This window comes from Pezoporus flaviventris, unplaced genomic scaffold (assembly GCF_033815535.1).
Source record: "Pezoporus flaviventris isolate CSIRO_AGI_PZ_B2104156 unplaced genomic scaffold, CSIRO_AGI_Pfla_v1 ptg000140l, whole genome shotgun sequence".
NCBI lineage: Eukaryota > Metazoa > Chordata > Aves > Psittaciformes > Psittacidae > Pezoporus > Pezoporus flaviventris.
Genome location: NW_026892688.1, coordinates 428630 through 444006, shown reverse-complemented (window position 1 = coordinate 444006; position 15377 = coordinate 428630). Strand labels below are relative to the sequence as shown.

General features: G+C 39.6%; 1 protein-coding gene across 1 annotated transcript in view; it reads left to right on the top strand.

Moving 5' to 3' along the window:
- Positions 1-864: 864 nt before the first annotated feature.
- The window catches only part of SLCO4C1 (solute carrier organic anion transporter family member 4C1), a 31084-nt gene continuing 16571 nt past the window's right edge, over positions 865-15377 (top strand). Inside the window, 4 exon segments of the mRNA XM_061479054.1 lie at positions 865-1104; positions 5047-5310; positions 12655-12849; positions 14906-15002. Of these exon segments, the coding sequence (XP_061335038.1) occupies positions 888-1104; positions 5047-5310; positions 12655-12849; positions 14906-15002 (773 nt within the window). The 5' untranslated portion in view covers positions 865-887.

Here is a 15377-nt window from a genome sequence, read left to right as displayed (position 1 = left end):
CTTGTGCAGATGAGTGAAGTTAACTCCCACTGTACGCAAACAGACTCAATACTTCCTTGAACTCTCGACAAATTCTCATGGTCTGCAACTGAATTAACTTGCTCAATGGCCAGAAGCTCCTGCAGGTGGAAACTGTAGTACAGTAGGGGAAATAATATTTCCAAAGGATGGCATTTGCAGATATCCAGGTGGTTTTTTTTTTGGTTGGAGAGGGGTTTCCACACCCAAGCAGGTCATATACCAACTCTCTTGCATAAAGTGGGAAAGTATCTGGAAAAAAAATCCCTTTCAGTTTTTCCAACACTCACAAAGAACATCTTGAGGTTGGGCTCTTTTTTGTGTTTTTTTTTTTTTCTTTCTCGGAAGAAACATTATTTTCAGGTGCTTGACTTTCAATTGTTTTCAGAGCAAACCCTTCCCCGAATACGGACGTGCCCTTCTGCCGCTCAGCCTCGAACTGGCAGTCAGAGGAAGAAGTTGATTGGACACACGAACCCGAAACAGAAAAGAACCCGGCCCTCACCCCTGGCCCTCCCGACCTGATAATGTCGGTCGTGCTGTGACCGTTCCATGGCTCCCGGAGCAAGGACTCCCCCGTCATGGTGCCCGTGCCCGCGGCGCTAGGCCCGTTGCACCGGCCGTCCGCGGGACAAGTGCTGGCGCTGTCGGCGCTGACAGCAGCGGCAAGCGGGTTCGGAGGGATCTTCCGGACACGACCCCAAGAGGAGTGGAGTGGAGTGGGGTGGGGTGGGGCGGGGCGGGGCGGAGCGGAGCGGGACGGGCAACCCTCCTCAATAGCAGGGGGAAAGCGCCGCCACCTGACCGCCCTCGTGGTATTTAGAGGAGCGCTGTAGCCGGTGCTCCGCCGCGGCATTCTGACGGGTGCCATGGAGGGTCGTGGCATCGAGAACCCGGTGTTTGACCCGCCCACCCCCGACGCCGGCAGCCAGCGCCAGGCGAGCTCCCCCAAGGTAGATGGCGGCATCCCCGCGCAGTCTGGGGAGGGGCTCTGCGGTTGGGGCTGCTTTACCCCTAGGGCTCTGCAGGTCTGCAACAGCCCTGAGGGCTTCCTGGCGATGTACAGCCTGCTGGCCATCCTCCAAGGTAAGCTTCTCCGGAGACGCAGTGAGGTGCTGCACTCCTTCCCACCTTCGTTGTGGGTCCTTCCTGCTGCCCTGGGCGCATCTTGTTATCCGTTCTGGAGCTGTGGGGGAGCCTGGTTTGGGGCAGGAAGGTGAAGAGTGGTGGTGGTGGGTGAGGGGAGATAGGGTTCCTCCAGCTGCCTGAGTCTAGTGTTGGTGCTGAAAAGTGACGTTAGTCACTAGACTCTGGCTACGGGAGGAAGTGCCCCAGTGTCCTGGATGGTACTGCTCTCTGTACTTCTCTCAGTTCCTCATTTTCTTATTTTCCCATCCACCTTTTTGACCACTGTCAAGCCCACGGCCCCATCAGCTCTGTGCTTCATGCTCTGCTTTTCCCTATACTGGATCCCCATTGCTCACGTTCAGCTAGTGCACCGTATGTGCCGTGCAGGTTGAGACAGCTGGTCCAGGGAAGAAAACAAATGCTGTAAAGTGATAGCAGTGTAGTGCCCTAGCATGTACTTTGTTGCCTCCCAGTTAGAAAGCTACCTTAGCATGTAGCATGGTTGAGTGGGACTTCGGGTAATTTATGTGGCTTTAAAAACATTTGGTTTGTTCCGTGAATCCTAGTGCAGCCATTTTTAGCACATAGCTAGGGGATTAACCTTGAGGGGAACCTGAAATTTTGCTTGCTCTTAATATCAGTTGTTCAGCTCCAGATATTTTTTTCCATGTTTTTGGCTTTCTGTAACAAGATCTATTGGGGCCTTGAAGTAACTGGGATGGTCCAAGGAGAACTGAGCAGCAATATCATAGGAAACTCTGTCCCCTTAGGATGATGTGGGTGTTGGTTATGCCGCTTATGTAGCTCTTTGTCATGTTACCTAAATGGGGATGTATGCCAGACCTCATAGAGGTACCTACCTAATGTAACTCAAATTTAGGGCCTAATGTGAGGAAAATTCTGATTCTTGTTTTGGAGGCTTATGTAGGTGTAGCTGTTACAGCCTTTGTGGCATTATTAATTATATGTCATCTGGATTTTCACAAGAAGTACCCTTCCTTTGCCTAGATTATAGAAAGGAAATCGGGCACTGATTGCAACTCTTTTTGAGATGTGGAAAAAAAAAAGGATATTTTCACACAAGAAATTCACTACTGCATGTGAAACTTTGGAAAAATATTCAGGGCTTGCAGCTCCAGAACTTAGATAAAAGCACTGGGTTTTGAAGTTGTGTGAGCTACTACTGTACTGTAGCTTTCCCCTCCAAATTACAGAAAGCATCACTAAGGAAGATAAAATACGTCTATAAAACTTGCTAATATTTAATGTACCTCCAGGAAAGTTTATTTCCTAATGTGCTGAAGAATAATGAAATAATCCTTAACACACTTTTGATTTATGTAAGCTGTTACACTAGACTTTTTTACACAATGAGTGAATACAGTAGGTGGTTTACTGCAGAGACATGGTACAAGTGTATAAATTTCTGTATGTGTGTTTCTAACTGAAGGCATGTATTTATTATGCTATCTTCTAGCTGCCCTAGGAAATAAGTTACTGTTATCATTAACATCTGATATGCTGCATTTTAGCTTCTCAGGAGATTGCAGGTGAAACTTAAATCTTCATTTCTGGCTGTTTCTGTTTCAAGGACATGTGAAACCTGTATTTCAAGAATAGAAGACACTATGTGTAGAACATGGAATACATGACTAATACCTGCTTTCTGTATGGTACTCACAGGTGCATAAATGTATGATTGCATCTTGTCATGCAGTAATCAGATATGCTGCAGTAGCAAAAAAGTTATCTCACTATCTTGGGTACAAGCAAGACAGTTTTTTGTAATGTCAGTAATAATTTTGGTAAATGAAACAGCAGAACCACTGTTTGAGCCTAGCCTGGTCTAATCTGTCTGAAGACTTTGAAAGCACTAATACTTAATATGAGGACATATTGTGGACAACAAGATTTGTTGCTGGAGAGACTTTTAAATTATTATTTATTTTTTCTTTTTTAATTGTGTGCCTGCAATCCACGGCTTCAAAGCTGCTGTACTTTCAAAACCTGTAAAGTGCTTTCTGTTGAGTGGATGAAGAAAAAATACTCCTGTGTCTTGTTCGACCAAATGAAGTTGGTTTATGATTAACCTAGATTTTGTGGTTCAATGCACACTGTACCTAAACTTCTACTACATCTTCTAAACAGATGTGGCAAGACAATAAGGGTTTGGATGATAGTTAAAAAATAATTTGTACTACTCTTTAAGTGTTGAGATGTCCTTGTAGGATTTGTTTTTCAGATCAAGTTAGTGTCAACCAGGTTCCATCTTTCCTGAAGAAACTTTAGTGATTAATCACTATATGAATGACAGCACAACTTCTCCAATGCAATCATCACATTTACTTTTTTTACAGATTAAATGTAATTATCCAGTAAGATTAACTGCAAGGTTTTATGGCTGTTAGGATGTAAATTAAAGGTGACAGCTTAAACTACGCATAAAGACACTGTCCTGAATACTGCTATTTAATCCTATAGGAATTTAAGTGTGGTGGTCAGACTTAAAGATAAAATCATAATTGTTAATAAAAAGGCCATAATAGGATGTTAGGAAGCTATGATTATGCCAAGACTTAATTCATTATAGAATGATGAAGTGTGTAGTTATGGTGTGTATTTCACTAATAAGATAATAGCTGGTTGATCACAGATTTGGAGTGATATCTTTTTTTAACACGTAGAGCACTCCAGGCAGAACTGTTGAACTTCAGACTGTGTAGTTGCACTTCTGGATGGTGCAATGCTTGTTGAAACTTAACTTAAATACATGGTTGTCCCCAGTCATCTGTCATTCTGTTCTTAGAATGACAATAGAGAATTGTGTTTGAATTTTAGAAAGAGGAAGGATAACTGTGGGGTCCGTGTCAGACTGCAGAAGTCTTGACCTTATTTGCAATTGTGACTCCAAGACTAACAACTTTTTTTCAGGTTGTATATTTTATTATGAGCACAGTTTAATTAGGGTACCATGAAGTTACCTGACAGCTAGAAAGTATGTTTATTCATCTCACTTGCAGCAGAATACTATTTGGGAACTGTCAGAAGTAAACTCCTGAAAGTTTAACTACTTGGTGTTGGAAAATGTGAGGGAGGATGGGAGATTCAAGTTTGTATGTACGAACAACACGTATAGAAAATGAACAGTGTTTATAAGCATGCATTGGCAGCTGCAGCTTACTTGCTTCTACTCCTGGATCAGTTTTTTGGAGTTCACCTGTGCCGAAGTATGGAAGCTTGTGCAAGGTCTTTTCTCCAGGTTGTTTTGACACTTCTGGAGCTTGAAGATTCAGAGGGCAAACTTTTTTCTCAGTTATAGTAAATCACCTCAGTTAACTCTGAAACAGTTGCATCGTACTTTTAAGTATGTTTTATATTACAGAGGAAGGGTGTCTGTTCAGAAGCTGCTTGGTATCTTCCCTTCATGGTGGCAGAGAGGAAATGTTTGACAATTTTTATTTGAAAGCTGTGTCCTGAACTCTTCCGTTGTAGCTTGTATTCTAATGCAAGTCAAACTTGACAAATTTTCTTTTAATTTGTACAGAATCTTATAATGCTGCAATGCATTTTGTTTGAAATCTCTGTGCCTCAGACTGAATCTGGAACCTTAATACATTAATGGATTTTGAGGCATGTTTTTTTCCAAATTAATATTTGAGTGTTGAATCTTTAATGCCCACAACAGAGAAGAAAATGGAATAGTTCTGTGCAGTTTGGCTGGCTTAAGTTAGCACTGTATCATTCTACTACCTATCTGGATTTTAAAGCTAATTAAATACCTTTAAGTATAGCTTTGTAAATATATTTGTTTTAACCGTTCCGGCATACAGTGGTAACTTTACCCTTGCAACTTTATCAAATTAAAGTACCTTTGAGTAATTTTTTTTTTTTTTTTTGTAGGTATGGTGGTAAATGGCCTGATCAACATTAGTATTTCAACAATTGAGAAGCGTTACGAGTTGAACAGTTCACTCACTGGCTTAATCTCTGCAAGCTATGATATTTCTTTTTGTATATTGGCACTGTTTATATCTTTCTTTGGAGAAAGAGGGCACAAACCACGATGGCTTGCTTTCTCAGCATTTATGCTAGGACTGGGCTCACTTATATTTTCCTTACCACACTTCAGTAGTGGAAAATACCACTTTGGAACTAAACTTGAAGGTAAGATTATCCTTATGTTTTGGAAGGGATTTTAAAAAGTCTGTGTAGCTACTTGGTGAAACTTTTACTTTGGTACAACATAATTAATCTCTGTCAGAGTCCTAAAAATATCTTTAATCTGAAAATAAAATGATTCTGTGAAATCGTGAAGTTCAAGAGGTGCCTCTTTGCACAGTAGACTTCCGTTTTCAGAAGAGATCTGTGTGTCAATATCAGTTCTTTCTCATAAGCAATACTTGAATAAAATTTTTTTGACTTGTGCAGATGAATGCAGTTAAAATTTACTTTGTGTAAAAATGATCTGGCATTTCTTTGAATAGAAATGCAAGTTAGGTCAGTGATTGTCCTGAGGTCAGCAGTAGCAGTCATTTTTCTTCTTTGTAGCTGGTGCAGTGCTGTGTTTTTGACTTTCAGCCTGGGAACAATGCTGATAGCACCGATGTTTTTAGTTGTTACTAAGTAATGTTTACTGTGACCAAGGACTTTCTGAGTCTCATGCTCTGCCAGGGAGGAGGGGAAGCCGTGAGGAAACAGAGACAGGATACCTGACCCCATCTAGCTAAAGGGGTATTCCATACCACAGCACATCATGCCCAGTATATAAACTGGAGGAGTTACCCAGGAGAGCTAGATCACTGCTCGGGTCGGGCTGGGTATTGGTCGGTGGGTGGTGAGCAGTTGTATTGTCTTCCCTTGTTATTTCCCTTATCATTATTATTATTGGTGGTAGCAGTAGTGGTTTTGTTATTACCTTAGTTACTGGACTGTTCTTATCTTAACCCATGGGATTTACATTCTTTCCATTCCCTTCCCCATCCCTTCAGGAGCTGGAGGAAGAAGAAGTGGGGAGAGTGAGCGAGCGGGTGCATGGTTCTGAATTACCAGCTGAGCTTAAACCCTGACAGTGACGTAGAATAAATGTTAAAACCGTTGCACTTGGTCTTGCTGGAAGGTGACTACATGTTGCAGTTCTTTTAGGCTTTGAACTATTAAAGGCATCTTGTAACAAGTTTCATCAAGTTCTTCTAATGTTGATAGAAACTTGTGGGTTTCTTTGAAGTAGAGGTAACAAGCAGTACTGAACTATACTGCACAAAGCAGTACTGAAATTGTGGGAGTAGCCAGCTCTCAGGAGGTCTTGTATATCTTTTCCCATAAAGCCAGATTTTAAGTGTAGTGTGCTTAATGCATCTCAGCTTAGTGTGGTACACCTGTAACTAACAAACATTCAGATATGTTTAAAGCAAGATGACTTAATATTTCAGGATTGTCTTAATTGTTACTGCAGTATTTAATCAGATTTATGCCTTCAGTGACTAAGCAGAGTAGTGCTCACTAAAAAGAATAAGTAGCTGTTAAGCAATCTGATGAAAGGGTTCTCAGTATTCTGGTGGCTGATTCTCAAATTAGTGTTTTTCAGGTGTTAGTCACATTGCACACTATGCTGTCCAGACATCAAGCATTAGTTCAGTAACTTTGGCAAGCTATTGTTCCCCATCTAATAAGTGAGGATGTGAGGCAGAAGTCAATTTAACTGTTAAGGCCAAAAGGAAAAACTCTTCAGTGTTTGGAGATAGAGCAGATGATTACTTGTTCCTGGCTCTATTACTGTCTGCAATTTCACTGTTGTTCTCCCTACTACACTAGTATGGAAGGGGAGCTGAATTTAATACAAAACAATTCCAACTGGCAAGGTGGGAATCTGAAGGGAGATGGCCAACTACTGCAGGTGATCTCTCTCTCTCTTATCAATTTTGGTTGAAATATCAGAATCAGTTACTGTTTCATCAGAGATCTGTCCCTTTGCCTGCCATTAAAGATGCTGAGGTGTGATATCTGTTAGGGGTCATACTCTATATGGACTTTTGAAATCTAAAAGCTGTAGGAAGAATTTTAAATGGAGCATATACTTTTTTCTCCATGGCAGTGTAAGCATGAATTCATGCTGATTTGACTATTGTAATGCAGCTACCAGTGCTGTGACTGTGGTGAGCAGATTTAAGGACTTAAGCTGACTTAAACAAAATGTTGTCAAAGATAAATGACTACGGAGTGCAGGGATTGTCTGCACCATGACAAATCTGCAGGTGCTGTGTAACAGCATCCTTTAACAGTTAAATTAACCACAGTGTATGATTTTCTAGGATGTCTGGTTTAGCTAGTTCTGATGATGAAGCATCTTAACCATACGTTTAGCTGCAGAAGTAAATAGGACCACACCCTGAACACTTTGCTTGTAAAAGTCTTTTATTTGATGCTTTGTATTGAAATTTTTGAACAGTTCCTAGTTGATTACTTGAGTATTTTTTTCATGTGTCATATGCGAGTACAGTGAGCTTCAGCTGCAGGACAGCTTCAAAGTATGATTTAGCCCGGTATTTATTATGTCTGCCAGGTTAATTAACAGATCTTGTCTGGAATACAAAATACATCTAGTGGTCAATATAAGGCTGACAGACTTCCTGGAGCTTAATGTTTTACCTTGAGATATTAATTTAATTTTGAGTATATACATATCCTACTCTACAAAACTATTCAGTTGCAGATCTTTATCACAGTAACACTTTAGATAGTTTGTTTTCTATTGAAAGAGTAGCTAACCAATGGTCTACCTATTTACAGAAATCTTTAGCAACATCAAACGTGCCTTATCTCTAGAAAAGCTTCAGACTCAAAATTGTAATGCAGATGTAACCTGCTGTTTTTTCTGCTTTTTCAGGTTACGTAGGGTCGTCAGTGTTGCAGCAGGCTCTGATATTGATAGTCAGGAGCTCCATCTACTGGTTTGTCTGTAATAAAACCATTTGTTATTGGTTACCCATAGTGCAGAGGAGTAACAACTGCCGATGCTATAAGCAATGTGCTTTTTAAACTTCCATCTCGGATCTCATTGAAACATACTTAAATTTGTGAAAGATGTCTGTTACAGCACATGTGAAGTGTAGATCTTCACTTGACACAAGATAACTTTATTGTGAAGTTGGTCAAGCACTGGAACAGATTACTCAGGAAGACTGTGCAGTCTGTTTTGCTTTTAAAACCTTGCTTGGTGAAGTCCTGGGCAACTGATCTACATTCTGCTTTGACACTGTTTGGATTAAGTTTGACAACATGACTCCCTGATACCTCTACCAACCTGAATTATTCCGTGAGTCTCTTCAGTGACAGCATGTGAATGACTTCTTTGGAAAAAAAAAAAAAAGAGCTGTCATTGTTAATAACACACCCTAGCCATTTGAGTTGAAATGTGTGTTGTGTGATCTAAGAAGAGGGAGAATAATTTGAACACTTTTCTTCAGCTCTCTGTTTCACTGGAGACTCAGGTGATAGCCAAGTCATTTAGGGTATGAGAGTGAACCTTCTCAGAAGGGCATTAATTGACCTTCCTTCCCAGAACATGCCAAGGGCAATTTACGAGTAGAGAAGACTGTGGCATTTGTGTACTAATGGTGAGAGAATGTGTGTGATGCTCTGCTCTAATTTGACATCATTAGTATATCTGTGGTTTTTCTGTTGGGTTTGTTCTCTGAAGAGATTATCTAATTAGTCAAATAATGGGTAGTGCTGCTCTTCTCTGTATTGCTTGGCCTAATTCTCTATAGCATTTAGATGTGCTGTAATACTGTAACATCTGCCTTTAGAAACAAAGACTATGTCTTCATTCAGTGTGTCCATTGAAGCTTTGAGTTTCTTATTCAAGACTTAAAGGTGAGATGTATTTCTGTTTATAAAGGAACAGAAAACAAGCTGTTCTTTATTTCTCACTCCTGGCAACTCTAAACTATTCCCTGCCTGCCAAAAGACAAAAAAACCCCACACCTGCTGGCTGCAGTTCCAGGTACAAAGAAAACCAAGTCAAGAGACCTGTCTTAGATCTAATGTAATTGGTAAAGCATCTCACAGTTGGTTCTACACTCTTGCCTAGTATGTTGTATTAGATACTTGGGGATATTTTGGCCTTTGCATAACTTGAATTCAGGTAGAAAATTTAAAGCATGCAGGAAGGCTTATAATGACTAGCTCTGTTGGATGGTGTTGCCTTTAATGCACTTCTGCTCTTTAAAATGCAAGTCTAATCCACTGACTTTTAGAAGGAAAAGAAGTTTAATAAGAAAATCTAGTTAAAAATGGTCAGCCACCCATCTTAAACTTCTCCCAGAGTCTTGCTTAGCTAAGTTTAGAGTCTCTGGGTTGTATAAAAGGCAGTACCTTTTCACCATTGTTCTTATGACAGCAGCAAACAGGCTTGTGGATCTAATCCAGGTTAGATTTAACCTGTGCCACTTTTAACAATCTGCTTAAACCTTTGACTGGTACAAGATTGGTACTCTTAGCTTTGTGGTAAATGATCTTTGCTTTTAAAGTGTTTCTTGGGAACATGGAATATAGTCTATGACTCCACTCAGCAAGTGCATGTGTACTTGGTGACTTTAAAAAAAAACCAAGTCTGATAACAAATAAGAGTACGGTGATTGTATTAAAGTGCATATTGATGGTTTTCTTAATTTTGTAGTTACACTAGATTACATGATTCTGAAAACAAAGTAATGTAGTAAACTTCTCACCTCAATGTGAGGATAAATTTCCTAGGGCATTTAAATTGAAGAGCTAGAAAAGTGAAAGTATCTATAATCAATTAGTTCATGGCAGTCTAAAAGCCTGAGACAGTGTAGGTGGAGATGGGAATTCATGAAGAGCCACATTCTGTCAAGAGTTTGATTTATATTACCCTACACAATCTACTTATTTTGTGAAGATCAAATTAGGCTACGCTTTAGTCATTAGCATAATTTGTGGTATTTTCTTGCTCTGCGTTACTTGTTTTCTGATATATTTTATCAAGTTACTATTGTTTGTGTACTACAATAAAATACCTAGCTAGCTGCTGTTTTAGGCTAGCCCGGTAGGTATTGGAGACTAACTTATAACTGCAGGTATATTGCATATATATGCATTGCACATGAATACGTGTATGTTAACAAGATGTTGCAGGACATGTTTTTTTTTTTAATAATCAATTTTAGATCCTGTGCATTTAAATAGTACAAAGCTAACCTGATTTAAAGATTTGATTTTTTTCAGAAAAGAGGAATCATAGAATTATATGTTGGGGTTGGAAAGGACCTTAAAATCACCTAGTTCCAACCCCCCTGCTGTGGACAGGGTCACCTCACACTAAACCATGTCACCGAAGGCTCTGTCCAACATGGCCTTGAGCACTCCCAGGGATGGAGCAGTTCCAGTGCCTCACCATCCTCCCAGTAAAGAACTTCCCCTGTTTTAAGTTTAAACCCATTACTCCTCGTCCTATCACTACGGTCCCTAATGAAGAGTACCTCCCCAGCGTCCTTATAGGCCCCCTTCAGATACTGGAATCTGCTCTGAGGTCTCTGCTCAGCTTCTCTTCTCCAGGCTGAACAGCCCCAACTTTCTCAGCCTGTCTTCATACAGGAGGTGCTCCAGTCCCCTGATAGTCCTTGTGACTCTCCTCTGGACTTGTTCCAGCAGCTCCATATCCTTCTTACGTTGAGGACGCCAGAACAGTACTGCAAGTGTGGTCAGATGAGAGCAGAGTAGAGGGGCAGGATCACCTCCTTCGATGTGCTGGTCACACTTGATGCAGCTCAGAATATGGTTACTTTCTGGGCTGTGAGTGCACACTGAAGCTGGCTCATGTTAAGTTTCTCATCAACCAACACCCCCAAGTCTGTTTTCACAGGGCTAGTCTGAATCACTTCTTCACCCAACCTCTAGCTATGCCTGGGATTGCCACAACCCAGGTGTAGGACCTTGCTGCAAAAGAAAGCAAATGGAGTATGTTTTCCATTTATTGTCAAAACCTTTAGTCTTCAGAATAGTGATTCATAATAAGCTGCTCCCTGTGTGGCTTCTGCATAGCATTAAAATGAGTATTGTTCAGAAGTGGAAAGAAAGGAAAATTTTAATGATTCCTTCTCTTGAAGTGAGAATTTCCCATTGCTCTATATTGGCCGGTTTCTGTGCAACAGCACTGAGTCACCTGTTGTGTGCTACGTGATTTCACTTCCGCTATGGTGTTGTTCTTTCAGGAAGAAGCCATGATAAAGCCCATGGATGCATTTATAACATCAGTGTTGACAGTTCTCTTTAAATATTTGCTGTGTGGGAAGCACTTCCTTACATTTTTATATCCTGTGAGACCAAAGTGTGGGCAAGTTAGCCCTTTGTGTGCTTAAAGTCTGAAGTGTTTTTAAATGTAAAACAACCTGAGAAAAATCATGTAATAATTGTGTAGTAAAGTATTGAGAACTTTTTGGTGTACTTATTTAATCTGAAGTGTGCTTTCATATATTTGATCAATGTGTCTTGTTTCTACCGCACTGGTGGGTTTGTCCTGTTCTTTAGTGTTGTGTGCTTTTCTGTAGACAAATCTGAAAACAGCCATGATGCTCCTTTGATCTTGTCCCTGGGGTATCTGCTACTAAAAGCGCAGTGATAGCAAGGGGAATAAGAGAAAACCTACTTCCTGTCTTCACTCTTTTCTCTTCCATTCTTATAATGCCAAGCATGACAGGATCAGATGCAACTTCAGGCTGCTATACCTCTGCTTCCCTCTTTGTATGTGTGGACAAGTTGAAAAGCTTTACATTAGCTTCTCATTCTGTAGATACAGCAGTGTGTGCCTCATGAGCGTTAGTGGTGTGGGATTTTAAGGTTGGTTTGTTTGTTTTTTGTTTTTTTTTGTTTTTTTTTTTTTTTTTCCTTGAGAAACACTTCTCAATAGAGTGTATGAGAAGAGAGCATTATCTGTGACTGACAACTGCACTTTTCTCTCCAGCAGTCCAACTTTACCTAGGTTGTCCAGACTGTTTTGTCACTTAAGAGCAGAAGTTGTTAGTGCTCTCAGAATCATTAAAAAGTACAAGAACAAAATTGTCTGTTTCCTAGGAGTATTCACTAACCTGTTGCATGACAATTTGACAGGTTTGGCTTGCTTTGTTTGTTTTTCATATTTGGTCAATAATACTTTCAAAAAGCCAAAGTGTTTTAATAAGCCTATTTTACCCATCTTTCCTTCCTGGTAAGGAAAAAAAGCCTGAGCCATAATAGTATTTCTTTTGGGGGATATGATGTCACTGTCAAATGGAGTATATTACTATATATTACTAGGACTGAAAATGATAATTGTGTGCAGAGTACTTTGTCTATAATTTAGCTTTCAGTATAGGGTTATTTTTTATTTCTGTGTGTGGGTTTTGGTTTGTTTGTTTTTTTTTTTTGTTTGTTTGTTTGTTTTTGTTTTCTTCAGTTAGACTGTGACAAGCTTGGAAACAGAATTTTAAAGTCTTGCTCTCTGTCTTTCAGACACATGTCAAATTCCAGGAACAAGGTCTGCTAACTTCACTTGCAGTGCCAGCGCAATGTCTTCACTTTCCAACTATCTGTATGTTTTTATCCTGGGACAGCTGATGCTGGGAGTTGGAGGAACACCACTGTATACTTTGGGGACAGCTTTTATTGATGATAGTGTCGCAAAACACAAATCTTCCCTTTATATAGGTAACTTTTAAAACTGCTTATAACACATTGTCTCGACAGGTCATAGACTGCAATGCCTTTGAAATGTTTTTATGAATTTCTCTAATTAAATCTATCTTGTCATTGTTCACTTAGGTGCATAAAGTGTTTCTTTATCGGCTACTGTGCATGTTAGGTGGTAGCCTGGTGTGTCAAGTCTTGTCAATAGTTGTTTGGGGGAGTGTGGTAATGCTACTTTGTACCTGTCTTGCTATTTTTTCATGTCAGTAACTTAAGGTTATTAAGTGGCTAATATAGCCTGCCTGTCAAGAGCAGAATGAGCTGTAAAGAAAGTTTGCTTTTAGTGTCAGTCTTTGAAAACTACTGTGTATCAGGCTAGTAGCCAGGCTTTACTGTGTCCTGTATCAGATTTATTTACCTTCTAACAGTAATCTGTGCATCATGTGATCAATGCCGTTCTCTAGCCACATACAAATTTGCACTTCAGGAGGAAATAGTGGAAGTATCTTTCTTTAATTGACAGTAAACGGATTGTTTAGAAACATGGAGAATGTGTCTTACTGCAGAGCTGTTTGAAAACAAAGCAATAGTATTTCTTAGCAGTGGTTTTTAATTTTTCCTAATCAGCATGGCTATGTGCATTTTTACTGCCAAGTTCGTTGTAGTATAAGTGTGTTTTCTGTGGGTATGAAGATGTTTACTATTATCCCCATTTTAGGTGTAAGCTGGTAAAAGTATGTTAGCTATACTGGTAATTGCAGGAGGAATTCAAAACATCTTAGATTCCTGGACTGTTTTCCAGACTAAAGCAGTATTTCTAGGGGGCAAAATTGAAATTATCATCTATTTACATACAGCTCTTGCTTAATTGTTCTAGACAAGCCACTTCATTTAGTGCCAACAAATAGAATAGTTGCACATGTTAAATCCTAAATAACAAAGACAACTTTTATTTTTCCTATTTCTTTATATTGAGAGAGAAGATTACACTTTCATTTGTTTCTTCTGAGGCCAGTGAGTTAAATAGAGCAGAATTACAAATGTCTGCGTGATGAGGGGATCATGAAGTAGCCTGAAAACTACTAGGAAAATGCTGTCACTGTTCAAACTTAAAAATAACAGATCAATACAATAAATTAATGTTTGTGCAACCTTCAGACAACTGCTGAGTTCAGAAGAACTCCATTTATATATATTCTGTCCAGTATAACAGGACTAAAATGCAAGTGAGTGGACAGGCAGCTACAGTAGTCCTTAATTATTTTTCTTGCTTCTATGCAATGTATCGAAGATTTAAAATACATTGTGTTGTTTTGCCTAATGTGAGGATTGTGCATCTCAGCAAAAAAGAAGCAAACTAAAACTTTCTTTTAGTGTCTGTAAATAGCTCCTAACATCTTAAAATGTAAGGTTGCAACTTGTAGGTTGGTAGTTTCTTTCTCTTCTGAAACTGGGTGCATTTTCATGAGTGCTCTCTTGCTGAACTGAGGTATCTGCATCTAAAGCCAATAAAAAGTTAAGCAATTCCAAATGGTAATTTAAACTGAATGGTCTGTAGGAGGAAATAGGTACCTTCCTAGCTAGGTTTGATGCTCTGTAGATCGAATGTGGACTTCCATTGGAAAGATCCTTTCAGCATGTCATTATTTCCAAAATATAGGAAAACCTGGGATATGTCAACTGAATGTTTATTTTACTTACTGATACTTAAAAGTCCCCTTCTGTGTCCCTTCCTCCTCTTGCACTCCTTCCCCACCCCCAATCCTCTTGCTGTCTAAAGAGCATGAAATAATGCTAAATAGTGAGGAAGCAACTTTGTAAACAACTGAGAAATTCAGATTCTTCAACCTGAAGAGTTGCATCAGGCTGAACCGCTGACTTGCAGCTTTTAAGGAGAGTTTCAGATTTTCTTGTTAAGAGACAAGTACAAATTTTGTCTTCTACATGCTGTAGTTGAAGTATGACACTAAAAAAACCAGATTGAGTTATGGAAACCATTTGGTCTGAAGCTGATTCATGGTGTTTTAAAACAAAGCTTTAAAAATGTATGGTGAACTTGATGTATTTTGTCTTCTAGGAATTGGTTATGCCATGTCACTGCTGGGTCCTGCTGTTGGCTACATCTTAGGAGGACAGCTACTTAATATTTATATTGATATCGAGATCCCAGAAAGGCAGGCTACAACTTAGTCTTTTGCTTTCTGTTTTCTTCCCCTATTAATTCTTATTAAAATCTTCATCTGTTCTCCATGTAAGGAGGAAAAAGTGGTTTTGTTTGGAAAATACTGCATTTTCAAGAGCTTCTTTAACTTGGTAACAAGGTGCATTCACAAGGGCTTCTAGCAAATGAGTTACTTCCCACAGTGAGTAGTCAACTCCATTGTGTGTGAAAGTTTCGCTGTAGTGCAAATACTTTGTTCTAGCTTTTTGAGATGCTAGCTGTTTTAAAGCTGATTAACAAAAAATGCTTTATCTTCTGCTGAGTTGCTAATTTAGGGTTAGATTGCAACTACTGATTTATTGTGCAGAAAGTTTCCCTGAGGTGGGAT